Source organism: Histoplasma capsulatum, assembly GCF_000150115.1.
Source record: "Histoplasma capsulatum G186AR genomic scaffold supercont2.16, whole genome shotgun sequence".
Lineage (NCBI taxonomy): Eukaryota > Fungi > Ascomycota > Eurotiomycetes > Onygenales > Ajellomycetaceae > Histoplasma > Histoplasma capsulatum.
In genome coordinates, this window is record NW_025544816.1 from 275049 (window position 1) to 292093 (window position 17045).

Genomic DNA, 17045 nt, shown 5'->3' on the forward strand with positions numbered 1-17045 from the left:
CCTATCAACAAGCATCTTCTCCGCGTTGTTCGTCAGGGGCATTGCCGGCTCATCTCCGCATCTCATCCTGAAGGACGGAGCTAGGACGGCTGGCAAAGCCCTCTATAAAAGTGATTGGAGTAGCTCAGTTGCCTATCTATACTCACCACTCCGCCAGGAAGATGGACCCTTTTTTTTTTACTGACCTCGGCTGAGATGGCCGAGCGGCCTTCGACCAAATCCACCCAAGATGGGTTGAGTACCACGGTTGCTCCCAAACGTGGTGTCCACGGTATATGTTTCTCCACACGAGAAGGGGGTTTACCAAGATATTCGGCATAATTCCATTACCGCTGCCATGAGCCCATTGGCAACAAAGGAAAGCAGACACATAGGCCGGAAAGAAGACCGGCTCTACGCAGAAATCCAGTGGGGTTGAGAGACTATAGCTTTCGATTCCAAGCCGATGGAGTTAGAGAGTACTGCCAATCTAGTTCTGACTGCAAAAACCTCATGAATGGAATGAAAATGAAAGGGGAGGGGAGTTTCGCTATCCGCTTTTCAACAACTTCAGCTTTCCGTTTGCACTTGGTTCCAGACAGTCAAAATTTTTGGTGGTTGTGAAATGGCTGAATGTGACTGAGCATTCATAGCCATCGACAGAAGAAAACCTCCCGGGTTCCTATCCGAGACATTGGGTCGTCAAAGCCTGAAAGCACCGGAACACCCAAACAAGTCAAATGGATCCGTGGGGACGACTACAAATGTCACTACCTACAAGAGATCTTTGTCCCAAGGCATGCTACAGTATCATACAGGGTCCACCCCGCAGCGCTCAAGAATCCGATGTGATAGATTGAAGGACCGGCAGTGTGGAGATTTCGATCAAAGCGCTCATTCTAGCCGCCACAAATGGGTATCCTCCGGCTCAGAGTGTCCAGGCTCTAACTGCCGCAGTGCGATCCTAGATACCTTTTTCCGAGACACAAATTTACCCCTTTTCTCGACTGTCATCCGAGCGATCTATCGGATGTCGTGGACACGGTGGCCTTGAGCGGGGGATTCCCCTTGAATTCTTCGACAACCGTGGACTCCGTGCCCAGGGGGAGACGTGGGCGTCGCCGCCTGTCTGGTGAAAACATCTCCAAAGGGGCTATCAAGGATATGTATAAAAAGAAGGAATTAGAGTCTACTTTATACTTCCGGAGTAGGTGCGCTTCTGTCCCGTCTGTTTCCTGCTCAATGGATGCAAGCATCAAGGGAAGCAGTATCTAACGAGCCATCATCAAGCCCTCTTATGTTTCAAGACGATACCAACACGCCCAGCGCGTTTTGGAACGAGCAACGCCAGAGACGGACGAAGACGGGGTGTGTGCGGGTCTACCGTTATCTCCCAAGGGATCAAATTCCCGCTGTCGTCGTCTTGATGGCTCAAACATCATACAACCTTCAGCGCCTATATGACTTCCGCTTCATTGTGGCAGGTGGTAGGAACAGTAGGATCGGCCAATGGTCTTAAGGAGCACCGCATTTAACGTCATGTTGATCAGGGTTGGCGCCGGATTTCTGTCTACCCCTTGCAGAGCGACCCCAAGGCCAATCGTAGCCACAACAGTGCAGCATTGTATCTTTGAAAAGTCAATGCCTCTGATCTCTTGAATTGTTTCTGAGGACACTCGTGCTCACACGCGGTAGGCTTGAGATCTACTGTAATGCGCGGATGCTCAATAGATATCAAAGGAAATTTTGAAGGGCACCGATTTGCCCTGGCCATGTCTTCCTTCAACCATTGTCAGGTTTGACTGTAGATGTAACACTTGCAGCCTAATCACCGTTAGAGGGTCGAATACACTCATCCACCACAGCAACAGTCATGCAAGATATGGCTATTACTTAGCTTCCACAATGTTTGGACGTGGAAGCTCCCCTCAAGCAGTTTGGATCAGAGGCCAGAGTCCCTGAGCTTGCTGGGATAATTGGTGACTTGCAAAATTTCATGCTGAACTATAATTAAAATAGTATCAGCGACATTTTGATTAGCGGAGGCGCAGCGGGGTATGTACTGTACCTCCACAGCCGATCTCACACCAGGCGTACCAGGGCCCGATTAACATCCATGAACGTAAGTATTGTTGAAGCCATTCTGTCATCACAAGAACAAAAGAAAATACAATATTACATCCCGCAATTCAGGGGTGTTTTTCTCATGGAAGCCAATACCCTGACCATGCCCAACCATGCTCGCCCCCCGACACTGCTCAGCTTGCCGCCAGAGATTCGAAGGCTCGTATTTCTCTACTATTTCCGATCCATCACGATATTCCGGAGGCTGCACAGAGGCCAAGATGAATCAGACCGGGAACCGCATCTAGGAATCTTGCTAGTCTGTCGCCAAATCTACCATGAGGCCGCGCAACTCTTGCTCCCAAATGCGCGTGTCTTCTGCAACTCAAACGCGGATTTAATTGATACTCTGATGAGCATGAGTCCCGCACAAATAAGGCAGCTTCGGTACATGTTAATTCATCATTGCCCTGTGGGACTCAACTTATTTCCGGACACTGGAAAGTCACAGCCCAACGCTTTGGGTGAAAGTTCTCAGATGAAGGGTCGTGATTTGAATGAGGTCAATTCTAGCAATGCATCCGATGCCGTGGACGATGAGAGTGAGGCCGAGGACCAGGACGATGATGACGAGAAGGTCCGGTACTTCCATCTTGGTGCCATTCTCGGCCTATTCCCGGGCCTGCAGCTTGACCTCCTTGAAGTCTTCTGTGGGGTGGGCGGAGGGCCCTACACGGGCTTTCAAACCACAGACTGCTTCGGGTCCGTACTTGAAGCTGATGGCTACCGGCGGCTCTGGATGTGTGCAACCACTGGCGACGGAAGCGCGTGGCTTGACATACCTTCCACCTGGCGGTGGAAGGAGATTATCACGGCCAAGTTCAAACCATATAACGGGTGGAGAGTCCGCATCAGGCTGCCGAGTTATGAATGGAGCGGGTTTGCATCATCTGATAGTGATGATAACAGTTTCTGGGCCCGAGCTCGGGATGCGGGATTCACGATAGTTGAAAATGAGGACGATTCAGACGACGATGACGCAGAATATGAGGGCGGTTACGGGAGCGCAGATGTAGCGGACATTGTTGTGGAGAGGGGCGATGCGGATTTTGCTGTCAAGACGGACGATGGGCGAGTGATGAGATGCATTGCGCGAGAAGATAATACAGAGGAGAGCGACATGTTCTACACGAGTGTTTGGAACGCTGCGAAGAAGCTTTTCAAGGAACATAGCTGGGAGAGTATTCAGGCCATGGAAGGGTTTGACGATGGTTCTCTTGACTCCTGGAATGAAGGGGATGCTGTCTATGCGATGAGGTTTTGACTAACAGTGCGCTGTATAACTACACACCACGCCCTGCTTTCTCATACGGATCATAGAGTGAAGAGGAAAGTAATTGCCAATTATTCCTCTCAATAGCAGTTTATCATGCTCCACCCACAGAGTGTGATCTCTTCCATCATCGTGGGATCATGCCTGCGGATGCATCGACCGGCTCACTACAGCGGTTAGAAGAGTTATACAAAGAGATCGAAACTATCAGCGAACCCATCCGTGTGACCAATGAACACCGATCATATTGCAACTTATTTATAGGCGTTGGCTGTATATTTTGAAACCGAAATATCGCCATCTCGCACCGGTATCCTTTGGCGGTTTAGTCGCTAACTCGGTTGGAATCCAACCAGCGCCACGATGCACCAGCTCATCACCGCAACGGAATATCCACTTCTGTTAGTGAGTTGAGTTAGCAGACTATCAAATTCAACGAGCTTAGCTGAGACAGTGAGTTTTCTTTGTCTCTTCCCACTCACTTCCTTTCTGCGCAGCAACTACTAGCACCCACCCCACAACTCGGCCCAACTTCTTGATCATATCAAGGGTTGGCTGTCCGGGCGATGTTGGCTATACGGACAAAACTACTCACTCGCGGAATACTCTATCAAACTGACCGCATAAATTCCAGCCTGCGAACCAGCTCGCAAATGTCCGAGGGTGTAACATGATCCCATACCTGCGGCCATCAGAGAGAAAGGAAGCCGGGCGTATTTCTTTGTCATGGCAAACCGTATCCCCAGACACACCATATCCGTTTATTCATGCGCCAACATGCACCCGCCGTCTGGATGGGCTGTGGCCGGGGCCAAAGTAACGAGATTTCGTCCGATATTCCAGCGCGTATCCGGTCTTCAAATACCCGGCATCGGAGGCAACTTAGCTGAGAACTATGCCTGGCTATATCAATTCTTGCAGCACGCATACGGCCTTAAAACACATACCAACTGAACTGTTCAAACACGTTTGTATGCTCTGCGTCGCTGGGAATGCCTTCCCTCCCCAAGGAATATACATCAAATATTGCCAATCAAGGGAATATCCTTGCGAAGGGTAAACAGAGTTTTTGCCAACTCCAACTCCAACCCGTCCATCAAACATCCCTTGGTTAGGTCGTACCAACCGGGCTAAAAGAGAGGACAAACTGGAATCTTCCCCCGTTTGGCACGAGCAGCTGTGCAGATCACTACGTCTCATGCAAGATGTTCTTTATATTGTCGTTCTGGATGTATAGATTTCCACGCATCATGCACGACGACTATCATTCTGTTTACTTCTGCGCCTGTTTGTTGGAATGACAGGGCCGAGACCTCATTTTCTCCCACATCCACACCTACGGCCGGCCTGGGGAAAGCTCTTCATCAAGGGGAAGAGTATATTATAAATGCCACAGCACCCCATGTCTATAATATGCTGCTGTTCAAGGTTCAGAAACCCGCTAATTCAAACCCATTGAAGTACCGCTGTCCACCTGTGGGATATTATTACGCAGGTAAAATAATATTATTACTTTTCATCCCCTTGCCTTCCCACGACGTTAGACAACGAACGCAGAGACAAAGGAAAACCCTCCCGTTGCGAGCCCCGCAATCACCATGCGCTCGTTATCCGTTGCCCTCCTTTCCTTGTCAATTCCCCTAGCCCTCGCTGCAGATGGCTGCGCGAATGGACGCGGTGATTGCCCTGCCCACTCACCTAGTCCTCCTCCGTTACTCCCTACCCCAATAAGGGCTATATCCCCACGGGCAATAGCCGAAGAAACGTACCCGTCAGCAGGTCTGGGGCCCCCATTAGCCGCGTCGGAACCTCCAGCGGCCGCCACCCCCCCTGCGTATCCCGCAAACCCTCCACCACCTGTCAACAACCCGAAAGCTCCTCCTCCCTCTGCACCTCCGGCAGCGTCTTTCCCAACAGCCCCGCAACCGCCGCCAGAGTATGAGGTCCCGTCACACCAGCAAACTCCACCGCGTGGCGAAACCCCGTCGGGGTACGAAATGCCATCGCAGCCAGAAACTCCACCACAGCGCCAATCCCCTCCAGAGTACCATTTCCCATTACAGCAGCAGACGCCACCGCAGCATGAATCCCCAGATTACGAAATCGAAGTTCCATCACACCACGAAGCCCCGTCCTCTGAGTATGAGATGCCGGTACAGCATCACACTCCGCCGCAGCAAGAAGGCCCATCATTATCGGAATATGAGATGCCGTCACAGCACCAAACACCATCGCAACCCGAACCCGAACCAGGGTACGAATCCGGGCCCTCGTATCGCCGCAGGGCTATCCGGAAATTTAGACGCGTGCGTCGGGCGCGGGCTGCGGGGTATCACTAATGTAAGTAGTAGCCAAAATAATAGCAACAATGGAGCTTCTCCATTGCCTTTGAGGCTTCATCGCTACCAATTTTTCTCCCTTTATAGCGGACTGTTACGAGGAACTGGCTAACATACATACCCGCGATAATCTAGAGCCGGCGTATTAACCTGTCCTGTCTGTATGTTCGAGCACGTTCGGTTAGTGAAAATGTCCTCTTTGCAAGATCCGCCTTCGTATTTGCAAGGATGGGTGGGAGACGGGTGGATTGGATTGGATTGGATTTTGTATGAGTTTGGAGTTCCTAGGCTTTGGGCAAAACTAAGGGTGAAAAAGAGGGTTCGAAATGAAATCATATTTTTTATTTATACCCCCTTTGGATAGGTCGTGTTTGTTAACGGGGGGTATGGAGCGGATAGACTACTTACTCAACTTGAAAATTTCGGCATTTATTTATTTATTCTTCAAGTGCTCTAGGCTGGGGATGGTTCTTTTAAAGCAGCGCTTCTATTCGATACATCAACCCTAATTATGCATTACTTCGTTTGATTCAGGGCCAGCTGGGCAAATTCAATTCAATAAGAACGGGGCGGATCAGGGAGGGGGGGAAAAAAAAGCAATAATCTACTTACTGAGCGGCAAATAATCCCAACGCAAGAAGATTTCATTCTCATTTCCAGTTACCATTTCTATGTAACTCTCAAGTCTTATATCCATCTGTTTTCCGGAGGTCTAAAATTTAATTTTTTTCATTAAAAAAAAAAAAAGAAAGAAAGAAAGAAAAGAAAGAATTCAATAACCGCCACCTGATTCAAATATATTACATCCAGGCATGCGTTGCATCCACTCCAACACACCCCACTGACATCCCGGCCGCAAGCACTCGCAACGCTCATAGTCGACTCTCCACAACCGCGACTCCCTCGCCCGCCGCCCGCCGAATAAACCCCGCCACCTTCGCCGGCCGACTGATCATCGGCGAATGCCCCGCGTCCTCCAAGATTTCGATCCGTTCGCGTGCAATCCCCGCCCCAAACGCCATGCGCGTCTGCACCTTGAAGGGAACCGCGCCGTCGAGCTTGCACATGAGATATGAGCAAGGGTAGTGGCGGTAGGCGGGGTAGGTGAGTGGGGAAAAGAAAACGCTGTTTTTTATATTGGTTAGGGTTAGGAAATGTTTCTTTTTTTTTTTTTTTACTTTTGCTTTTGGAAAGGGGCTTACGGGCGTGGTTGGAGTTTTAGCTTGCCGGACCAGTATTTCTGGGCGGAGGCCGGGAGGTCGTTGTAGAAGCGGCGGGGCCCGTCGAGGATGCGGATGAGCTCGTCCTGGATTTCGCGGTTGGTTAGTGGTGGCTTTCATGGGTGGGAGATATGAGGAGACTGTGTGTGAGTGTGAGAGGGAGACATATGCATGAATGGATGAATGGGTGAAGCAATGAAAGAAATGAAAGAAATGAAATACAAAACGACATAGGATAGCATCCATTACCTTCAATTCAAAGCCATCCCATTCTGTGCGCTCAGGTGTCCACAGACCCTTCCCCACCGGCATAACCATCCCAACAATGAATGCAAGATGCACAATCCTGCCACGGCGTGAGATGTACTTCGCAGGCACGACAGCATCACTATCACCATCACCCCTGTGTGCATGTTTTGTGTCAAGATCCCTTTTCACAGCACTGGAGTCAGATGCAACCCAGCCATCACCACCATCTCCGCCATGGGCATAACCCTTCATCTCATCATGGAACATCTTCAGCGCCTCGCACCCGGCAATCGCAGCATACGAGTGCATAACCACGACAGCATCCTTGCCACACTCCAGGACAGCCTCGACGCTGCTTCTGATGGCATCCACATCGCAGGAGAAGTCGGGCGCGGCGGGTGCCATGCCTGGCGACTTGAGCAGGACTGGATAGACAGAGTAGCCGGCCTTCTCGAGAAGCGGCATCACGAACGTCCAGACGGAGGGGGATTGCCAGCCGCCGTGGACTAAGAGGATTGTTGGCTTGGTCGACATTGCTGACTGGGTTGAGAGGATCGTGGTGGGTGGTTTTTGTGTGTTGCTGATGGGACTATTCGAGAGATGAGCTCCAGAGGATGGCTATGACTGCTGGTGCATGAAAATGGGGAGGGATTGGAGGAATCAAGGTTCTTCTATAGCTGATACTGCAGCTGCCTACACCTGGGGTATGAACATCCGCGGCTTATTCGATCAACTTTTACCGCGGGTTCATGGTGGAAAGGTGAAGCGGCTGAGTGGTTTATTTATATCAAGATATCTGACCTGAAATCCTTTCCCCGGGTTGATATTCGTGTGATATGCGAGACATGCAGCAACGGCGAATAACACAGACAAAAGACGTGAATTCGAACAGAGAAACCTTGAGACCTTGAGGATCCCTTTGTCTATCTCTCTTTGTCTACTTCTTTCTCTTGCATTGCAGAGGCCCAACGACACTCAATAATAGAGGAAAAAAAAAAAAAAAAAAAAAATAGAGCATGCTCCGTCCTTTTCAGAAGGAAATCTAATCTGGTTTCAACTTCAACCCAGAAAAGCTTACCGGAGAAAGGATGTCTTTTCATCCCCAATACAAGCATCTAACAAGGGCTTGTGGGCGGGACAACAGGTGCGAATTCCGCTCCTTGCAACACTGGCCGTGCATGCTGCGAATGCCTGGAATTAAACAAAAGGTGGTATTATTGGGAAGGGATCATAAAGCGGTGGGTTTGTCTGATGAGCTCTCTTTCACCCATTGACCTCAGCCCACGCACGGGTAAGTCATTGTTGAGGATATATTTGGTTAAGCACTGACATGGTTTAGTAGACAACCTTAACGTCAACTACTAGCTCTGATATCCGTTGAAGTTTATGTACTGTGTAACTAAGTTTGTGATTAGCAAAGGACGTTAAAAGTCGACTGCCTCAACGCTCGCGGCTCACGGCCGAGTTGCGGATGGCTCAGCAGGACTCCTAAAATACACATTCCATCTATCATTATTTATGCGTATGAGACCGTTGCAGTTTCTGGGGTATTGCCATCACGTTGACCGCGGGGTATTGCGGAGATATCTAGACCCAGTTGAGCAACCCTTGCGGTTCTTGGTGCATGTTGGTGCTAGCCGAAGCAATTTCACAGCAGCCAACATAGTTCCCAGCTGAATATGCGAGGCTTCAGTCTTTACGGGCATTGCTATCGCGGAATCCGTTCTACGTTGGGCAAAGAAATGATGTTGGTATCATGGACAACATAATCATTGCTCTAAGAACCAGTCAAATGCTCAGGAGATGTAAGATCTAGCAATTCGGAACAGCAGGGGGACCCTTGGTGCACCTTACCAAGCGTTGGATTTGAGGACGTCGATACGTGGATCGGCCCGCTACGAACGCGTGTGGTGGGGGAGGGGGGGCTAGATGAATACCAGGCATTTCTTACTCAGACACAATCTGTGAAGAGAGGTTCGGAATTTGAAGCTATGGCAGAGGAAAGGCTGGTCCTCGACAAAACAAAAACAAGCAAAGGTAGTGGAAATCGTCGAACATTTGAAGCCTATCGCTGATAAGAAGTACTTGTACTTAGGACTCGAAGCATTGGACAAGGCATTGGGAGGAAATGAATTGATATATGCTGTTTCTCCTATTACGATGATATCCCCAGGCGGCTATCTCGCAGTTTCATACTTCCAAATCGCGCAATGACCGAAGATATTGATGTTATAATCGATCCGGAGTATGCTTCTGATGAGGAACTGTTCCGTATGATACACACCGTCATGGTTGAGGTGGGGAGAGATTTGAGCTTTGGAGAGCATTGGATAAATGATTCAGTTGCTCTATTTCTCACTCAGCCTGCTCGCAAATCCATTTTAGCGATGCTAAGAAACAAAATATTGTTCTCTGGTCTGGTGAAAATTTACAGGTACTGGCAGTGCCATTGGAGTGGGGCATGGAGACAAATCTCTGGCATCTCTTCACCAGGCCCCATCATCACAAAATTGCCACTGATACTGAAGACGTCATGGTTATTCTGAATACCCCAATAAATCAAAACAATGGACCATCAGAAAGGGATGCCATTTTTTTTTTTTAAATTCAAAGGTTGAACCCAAATGGTTTTGATATTGTCATCGCCGACCGCGTTTTGGATCGGGTCGCAGCGATGTATGGAGAACGGTATGGGAACAGTCCCTTTTGCTAAGTGACTGTTTGAACCAAGAACTAATATGTGGAACACGAGTGGCTGCTTTGGTTGTGGAATATTAATGCTCGGGCATGTTTTGTAATAGTTGTTTTTAACGTTTTTACGTATGATATACGATAGGCTCGAAACGTTGTGAGGTTGGAATGAAGACCTACTAGACGTTTTTTTTTCTGGTCCAATTTCCCACAGCTCAGATACCCCATGTGAATTCGAATATTTTGTATCGACAACAGGTAGCGCTGGCAGAACGAACAACCGTGAAGGCGACGGATTATATCCTCCAAAACCTTTCCTCCGTAGCAACTATATTTCTCTTGGCGAAAATCTCGCTCTCTGCTTCCTCGTGGAGAACAAGTCTCCCTTCCGAATCAAGCATCCTCGCAGGCATAACGTCTCGTAGATAGTCCTTATCGATAGGGAGTACATGCTTTGTCCATTCTGGTCCAGCCACTGAAGTGTAGGGTGCGTATGGATTGTTCACACCATCCCAATCCCCAGGAGGAACGTTCTTTCTGTCCCTTCGCATCCCAATGCTGAGCTTGAAATTGAAAGCTTCAGGCATGGACTCGACAATGCAGGCAAGAACCGCATAGCGGATAGGGTCTGGATCTTGCGGATCAGGGATACAGTGCAGTTCCCAAGCAGGCCCACTTTGATACCAGAAATATTCAACTTCATACCCAATCGCCACGATCATGCTCTCTCCAGCCATTGTCACCTCGTACATGCGGTAAAGAGAGCGCAGCGGAGTATCGTGCGAGCGCCAGAGGGGTATTGCCTGTAAATTCTTCAAGTCCCCTTCACATCGTCGTGTCCAGCAAAGCGATGGATTATCAACCAGGCGCAGGGGAGGAAGAGGCTCGGGAATTGGATATGACCATGAAGTCAAAGAGGCGGGTAGAAAAAGACGCAGCAGGGCAAGGTACGGCCGCTTGTTGTGATGGCGAAGGCGTTTAATGCTGCCTCGAAGCTTCAACGGGCTCTCCTTCGCTCGCCACACATACCATTTCCGTTTCCACCAGCTTATCTTGGGGCGGGGACGTTTCGGACGAGGCGTCATGGCGTCACAGCTGCTGGATCTTCCTCATTCGGCCTGTTGGGGTGTTTTTGCAGGTAAACAGTGGATAGTTGATCGCAATGTGTTGGGGCTGCCAGTGCAGGTCACATGAACACGCCCAAAACATCGGAAATAGCCCTAATCAACTCCATGTTTTAGTTATAGATCTGCGGCGGAGGAAGCCCTGGGCTCCAGCCAAACGGATCATTCCACATCCGCCGTGTAACCAGCTTCCAGCCGACTACATATATCTTGACATTCCACGACGCACAGCCCTGACCAACTTCATCGACATCTCTCTCTCCTCCATGCTGCCCTTCCAAACCCCTTCCCACTCCAACAAACCCCCCCCCCCCCCCCACCACCAGCCAACCACCTCTTCCTCCTTCACTAGCCCTTAATAAGAGAAAGAACAAATTAAACCGCCAACATGCCCCTCCCCTTCGGCCTTCAGCGGCCAAAACTGGCCCACTCCCGCCACAACTTCCAAACCCTTCGCAATAATCCCCTTGCTGAGCTCTCCGGCGCCCTGGGCGACCTGGGCACCTTCCTCCCCCTCCTCACCGCCCTCACCATAAACCACAGCGTTTCCCTGCCCGCAACCCTGATTTTCTCCGGCCTCTACAACGTCCTCACTGGCCTGTTCTTCGGAATCCCCTTGCCCGTGCAGCCCATGAAAGCCATTGCCGCCGTGGCCATCGCCAAACATTTCTCCCCCGGCGAGATCGCGGCTGCGGGCATCTTCGTCGGCGCCTGCATCCTTCTCTTCAGCGTCACGGGCCTGCTGAAGTGGTTTGCGCGCGTGGTGCCGACGCCCGTCGTCAAGGGGATCCAGGTGGGCGCGGGCCTGTCGTTGGTCATCTCTGCCGGTGCGAGTTTGAAGACCCAGCTGAGCTGGACGGGGCCGAGCTGGGGGGACAATTATATCTGGATGCTTGTGGCGTTTGTGGGGCTGGCGTTGACGGGGATCTATCGGCGTGTGCCGTATGCGCTTGTGGTGTTTGTGGTCGGGCTTGTCTTTGGGTTTGTGCTGTTAGGGGCCTCTTCGTCACATGGGAGACTGCCGTCCTTTGGCATTTGGAAGCCTGGTGTTTTTACGCCCGTCGGCAATGAGTGGAGAGTTGGTATTGTTGATGCTGGCATTGGCCAGATCCCATTGACGACGCTCAACTCGATCGTTGCTGTTGTGTATCTGGCTGGTGATCTGTTGCCGGAGGTGCAGACGCCGTCGACGACAGCAATCGGGTTCAGCGTTGCTGGCATGAATCTGCTAGGCTGCTGGTTTGGTGCGATGCCAGTGTGCCATGGCTCTGGCGGGCTGGCCGCGCAATATCGATTTGGCGCTCGGAGCGGGGCGAGTATCATTCTCCTCGGCACCTTCAAGTTAATTGTAGGCCTTTTTTTCGGAAACACCCTGGTTGGCCTGCTGCAGCGGTTTCCCAGATCTTTCCTGGGCGTGATGGTCATTGCAGCTGGGCTTGAGCTAGCGAGTGTGGGCGAGAGCTTGAATACGGCCCGCGCATGGGATTTGACCAAACACCCGGGTTCCGGGAATGCGTCTGGGTTAGGGCGGTCCGGGAGCGGCCTGAGCGACGCTGAGAAGAAGCAGAGATGGACCGTCATGATGGTCACGGTGGGTATGCTGGTTGCGTTCAAGAACGATGGGATTGGTTTCCTTGCTGGAATGGTTTGTCACTGGACCTACAGTCTTCCGGCAGTGGTTGAAAAGGTCAAGAGGAAGTATGGAGAGGGCAGAATTAGACTACCGGGCACTGGCAGGAGTGCTGCCTGATACGATATGGCGCGGCACTGCATGTCAAGTCAGGACTCGGGGTAGCGAAGTGGAGCCCCCTCGAATCATGAACTAACGATACCATAAATTGCGATCTATCTCGGAATCTCGAAGGTAATGATTTTGTGGACTACATTATTCCTCTGGTGATGGGATGGGAATGGGATGGGAATGGATGTGCTATGGCGTCAGCTATCGCCCAGGTTTCCTTATATATATGTTCTATGATGAGAGACCCTTATTTTGAGTAGCCCGGTATAATTTTTCGGTCTGCCCATTCAGTACACAGTGATTGGGTTTATAGCGCATTCTGGCTTTCGGGATACCCCTGGATATATAGCTAGGGATTGAGAAAACAGGAATATATCGTCTCTAACAAGCGAATGTGCCCTCCTCTATCTCAATACCCTGCATCGCAGGTCCCCTCCCAGTTGCACTCTCTTTACAACTGTATGCTTGTGGTTAACTAGGTTTCCCGGATCAGATTAGATAAGATCCTAGCCCTAACTCCCCCGCGTTTTCTCATCCAAGGCTCCAACTGCAACAACTGGAACAACTCCAACAACTTCGGCTTCAGATCCGCCAAAGAGCTACCCCCAGAGCTACCCCGGACTATATCGCCAGCTGCCATATGAGCCAGCATCATCATTCCTGGCACACCCCCAGAGCATGCCGCAACAGGGCCCTCGGCCATCGTCCAACATGCCCACTACTACACCTACCCCATCCCCTCCGCCCTCCTCCATTCCCGGTCTCACACCCTTCCAGCTAGCCTCATTCCGCCAGAATGGCTACCTGGTAATCCCCAACTTCCTCAGCGGCGGCGAGGTCTCCTCCCTCCTCCAAACCACCCACGCCCTCCTCGACGGCTTCCCTCTCGCCTCGCACCCACTAACCTGCTTCACGACCGGCGACGAGTCCGATGACGACACAAGCTACAGCACCAACAACGCCAAGGCAAAACACATCGGCGACCAATACTTCCTCACCTCCGGCAACAAAATCCATTTCTTCTTCGAGCCGGACGCCTTCATCCCCAACTCCTCCCCGCCCGAGCTGCGCAAGCCAAAGGCCCTCTCCATCAATAAAATCGGCCATGCCCTCCACGTCCTCTCCCCGCCCTTTGCTCAGGTCACCGTGCCCTCCACTCCCGCCGCCGCCGGCTCGCACAACGGTATAAGCACAGGGGCCCGTAACGCCGCCATCGCCCGCGACCTGGGCTTCCGTGACCCGCGCGTCCTGCAGTCCATGGTCATCTGCAAGCAGCCCGGCATCGGCGCGGCCGTGCACCCGCACAAGGACAGTGAGTTCCTGTACACAGACCCGCCAAGCGCCGTTGGGTGGTGGGTGGCGCTGCAGGATGCCGGGAAGGGGAACGGGGCGTTGGGGGTGTGGAGGGGTAGTCATCGACGGGGTAACATCCAGCGCAGGCTTGTGCGGTGTATTGGCGGCGAAGCGGACGGAGGCACGGAGTTTGTGAAATGGGACGGTCCTGGGCTGGCGGCTGAGTTGGCTGCGGAGGCTCGTGATGGTCAAGATCATGGGAATGGGGACGAGGAGCCGTATGAACCCCGGGACGAGGATTTCGAGCTGCTGGAGGTCCAAGCTGGGTCGTTGGTGCTCATTCATGGGAATGTGTTGCATCAGAGTGAGCGGAATACCAGCGATAAGAGCCGGTTTGCGTATACGTTTCATGTCATTGAGGGGGCAGAGGGGTGGAAGTATGATGAGCGGAATTGGTTGCAACCTGAGCCCGGGGAAGGGTTTACGAGGCTCTTTGCGAAGGTGTATTAAGTAACGGGAAATACGGCAGATGGGTTTACGCCTGTTGGCCGTTGATTGCAGTGGAGGAGAGCAAGTGATTTGTGGGTGCTGAGTTGCGTAAGTTCCCCTAGCAATGTTTTCATTGCGGATATGCTATATTGTCAGCGGCATGCCCGGATTGTGTTGTTTCGATGTACGTTGCAAGCAGGCATTTTTGGGGAGATATGGGAAATGTGTCAACCACAGTTGAGGAAGCAAGTGACGCTGATTTATATGAATGTCGATGTGTATGATATTCATTTGTCAATGCTTTCGTCACTGATATATGTCTCTTTTGTTTTGGGCACTTCTCTGTCGGGGCCTTGGAGGTGGATTTTTTTTTTAACGACCGTTGCAGTCCTCTATGAATTTAAGATAAACCAGGCTTCACTTGCCCAGCTATGCTATTCTGAATCTATACTATGAACACGGTTACACAGTTGCTTTTATCCATCCTTTTCACCCAGCGGCATCGCTAAAAACGGAAAACAAGAAAACATCCATGCAAACGAAGACATCCCACGAAGGAAATGAAAGAACAAAATACTCCTGAACACCTACCTCCCCTAGCTCTCCAAGATGGGAAGGATATTCTCAGGAAGTCAGACAATACACGAAGAGCACAAGGCAAAAAACCAGGTTTTTCAAGATACACTCAGCATCCCCAGCATCCCCTTCGTCATCCACGCCTGTTGTGCACGATCCACCTCCTCCCGCACTCGCGCATGTAGCTTCTCCACCATCCCGTCAAAAACCACCGACTGGCCCAGGTTCCCCGAGTAAATATCTAGTATATTCATCGCAACCTCAACACACATATCCACAACCCTAGGGTCCGTGATGGATTTATACACCCACTGTAACACGGGTTGCAGCGTGACTTCATCGCGCCCACTGAGCGCCGTGCGGAGGGCGGAGCGGTGTCGTAGCGCCGTGAGGAGGGTTAGGGTGCTGAGTTTGCTGTTTGTAGGGGTGGCGTCGTTGGTGTTGGGTGGGCACAGGACCGCATCAAGAGCAGCGGCATAGCGGCCCTTGCGCAGGTCGAGTTCCCAGGGCTGTTCCCGCTTGCGCTTCCGCGCCGAGGCGGAGGGCTCCTGGGCATCAATGACGATATCAACCCCTTCCCCGACAAAATCCATGCCGCGCAGACGCTTCTCCCAGCCCTTGCCGCGCTTCTGTTTCTGTTTCTTCGCCATGCGCTTGTCGTGTTCGTCTAGCTTGCCATCGAGCAGCGCCTGCATCTCTCTCTGCCGCTCTCGCTCGCGCACCTTCTGCTCACCCGATAGCCGCGTGCGGATGGAGAGCAGGCCAGATTGCATGCCGACGGCGATATGCTTGTCCTCCCTGTCCGAGCCGGTGGTAATGACGCCCAGGGACAAAATGGGAGACGGGTATTTACTCCCGCCTACAACATTCCACCCCGTAGTCTCGAACACTTTCATATGCCCATCCAGCGCGCCACTAACTACCCTTCTACCCCCCGACGCTAACGACAGCGCCGTAACCGTCTTCTGATGGCTCTTGATAACATGCAGCGGCTTCCCCGCCACAACATCCAGCACCGCAATCTTATTTTCCGCTGCCGCAAGCACCGTCGTCCCTGCCGCCAACGGCAACACACTCTCCACCGGCGCCCGCATCTTAAACGTCATTACACTCCTGCCCCCCCTTCCGGGGGCCACCGCCGTCGCCGCTCGCGAATCCCACACCTTCACCAACCCATCATACCCACCCGAATAGAGCAAATCACCCCCCCTCCCTCCGCCAGCCGCAGGCATAAACCCCGCACACCGCACATAGTCCGCATGCCCCACGAACGTGCGCACGCTGGTCTCGCTGGGCAGATCCCACAGCCGGACCGTGCGGTCGTCGCTCGCGCTGACCAGCGCCGTTGGGTTCGCGGGAGAAAACTGCACGGCCCAGACGGGCTGTTTGTGCTCGCGCCAGGTCTTGAGGATGGCGCGGGAGTGGATGTCGAAGACTTGGATGGTGCCGCCGTCGTCAGAGGCGGCGAGGACGCGACCGTCGGCGCGCACGGAGGCGCAGCGGGCGATATCGTCGAAACGGGTGATGGTTTTTAGAAGCTTGCGTGTGCGGATTGAGTAGAGTTGGACGCGGGCGCCGGTGGTGACGGTGAAGAGGTCCGGGGGCGCTGCTGGGCTGCTGGCTGCGGAGGTGCTGAAGGAGGAGGCGGAGGAGGGGAGCGAGGGTTGGGAGATGTGGTTTATGGGGCTGTTGGACGGGGAGGGCAGGAGGAGGGGGTTCTTGAAGGAGCGCCAGTATTGCTGCTCGGGGGTTAGGCGGGTGGAGGGGATTGAGGGGAGTTTTGTTTGCGGGAGCGGGAGAACGGGGGCCGCCATTTGATGATCTGGCGAGGTGGTGGTGTTGGGGAATTGGCGATGGGAGGGTGGAGTTGAGTAGGATCTAGCAAGCAGATGTATAATGCATGGCGTCACTGGGATTCCCGGCTTGCATATGATTATCAATAGATTG

At 52.1% G+C, this 17045-nt stretch overlaps 9 protein-coding genes across 9 annotated transcripts; 6 read left to right on the forward strand and 3 right to left on the reverse strand.

The window, feature by feature from the left end:
* Nucleotides 1-337: 337 nt before the first annotated feature.
* HCBG_08553 (uncharacterized protein) lies at nt 338-1498 on the forward strand (the record flags this gene model as incomplete). Its single annotated transcript, XM_045435602.1, has 4 exons — nt 338-413; nt 633-849; nt 948-1190; nt 1270-1498. 4 exons carry the CDS (start codon nt 338-340, stop codon nt 1496-1498), a joined length of 765 nt encoding a protein of 254 aa, XP_045283702.1.
* A 708-nt stretch (nt 1499-2206) lies between these two features.
* HCBG_08554 (uncharacterized protein) lies at nt 2207-3367 on the forward strand (the record flags this gene model as incomplete). The annotated part of the gene is made up of 1 exon (XM_045435603.1): nt 2207-3367. One exon carries the CDS (start codon nt 2207-2209, stop codon nt 3365-3367), a length of 1161 nt encoding a protein of 386 aa, XP_045283703.1.
* Nucleotides 3368-4974: 1607 nt separating this feature from the next.
* HCBG_08555 (uncharacterized protein) lies at nt 4975-5988 on the forward strand (the record flags this gene model as incomplete). Its single annotated transcript, XM_045435604.1, has 2 exons — nt 4975-5682; nt 5851-5988. The coding sequence occupies 2 exons, from the start codon at nt 4975-4977 to the stop codon at nt 5986-5988; spliced, it is 846 nt and encodes a 281-aa protein (XP_045283704.1).
* Nucleotides 5989-6220: 232 nt separating this feature from the next.
* Nucleotides 6221-7718, reverse strand: HCBG_08556 (uncharacterized protein; the record flags this gene model as incomplete). The annotated part of the gene is made up of 3 exons (XM_045435605.1): nt 6221-6255; nt 6588-6840; nt 7185-7718. The coding sequence occupies 3 exons, from the start codon at nt 7716-7718 to the stop codon at nt 6221-6223; spliced, it is 822 nt and encodes a 273-aa protein (XP_045283705.1).
* Nucleotides 7719-9394: 1676 nt separating this feature from the next.
* On the forward strand, nt 9395-9730 carry HCBG_08557 (uncharacterized protein; the record flags this gene model as incomplete). The annotated part of the gene is made up of 1 exon (XM_045435606.1): nt 9395-9730. One exon carries the CDS (start codon nt 9395-9397, stop codon nt 9728-9730), a length of 336 nt encoding a protein of 111 aa, XP_045283706.1.
* Nucleotides 9731-10171: 441 nt separating this feature from the next.
* HCBG_08558 (uncharacterized protein) lies at nt 10172-10960 on the reverse strand (the record flags this gene model as incomplete). Its single annotated transcript, XM_045435607.1, has 1 exon — nt 10172-10960. One exon carries the CDS (start codon nt 10958-10960, stop codon nt 10172-10174), a length of 789 nt encoding a protein of 262 aa, XP_045283707.1.
* A 427-nt stretch (nt 10961-11387) lies between these two features.
* HCBG_08559 (sulfate transporter) lies at nt 11388-12749 on the forward strand (the record flags this gene model as incomplete). The annotated part of the gene is made up of 1 exon (XM_045435608.1): nt 11388-12749. The coding sequence occupies one exon, from the start codon at nt 11388-11390 to the stop codon at nt 12747-12749; it is 1362 nt and encodes a 453-aa protein (XP_045283708.1).
* A 702-nt stretch (nt 12750-13451) lies between these two features.
* On the forward strand, nt 13452-14977 carry HCBG_08560 (phytanoyl-CoA dioxygenase; the record flags this gene model as incomplete). Its single annotated transcript, XM_045435609.1, has 1 exon — nt 13452-14977. The coding sequence occupies one exon, from the start codon at nt 13452-13454 to the stop codon at nt 14541-14543; it is 1092 nt and encodes a 363-aa protein (XP_045283709.1).
* A 219-nt stretch (nt 14978-15196) lies between these two features.
* On the reverse strand, nt 15197-17014 carry HCBG_08561 (U3 small nucleolar RNA-associated protein; the record flags this gene model as incomplete). Its single annotated transcript, XM_045435610.1, has 1 exon — nt 15197-17014. The coding sequence occupies one exon, from the start codon at nt 16910-16912 to the stop codon at nt 15197-15199; it is 1716 nt and encodes a 571-aa protein (XP_045283710.1).
* Nucleotides 17015-17045: the final 31 nt, after the last annotated feature.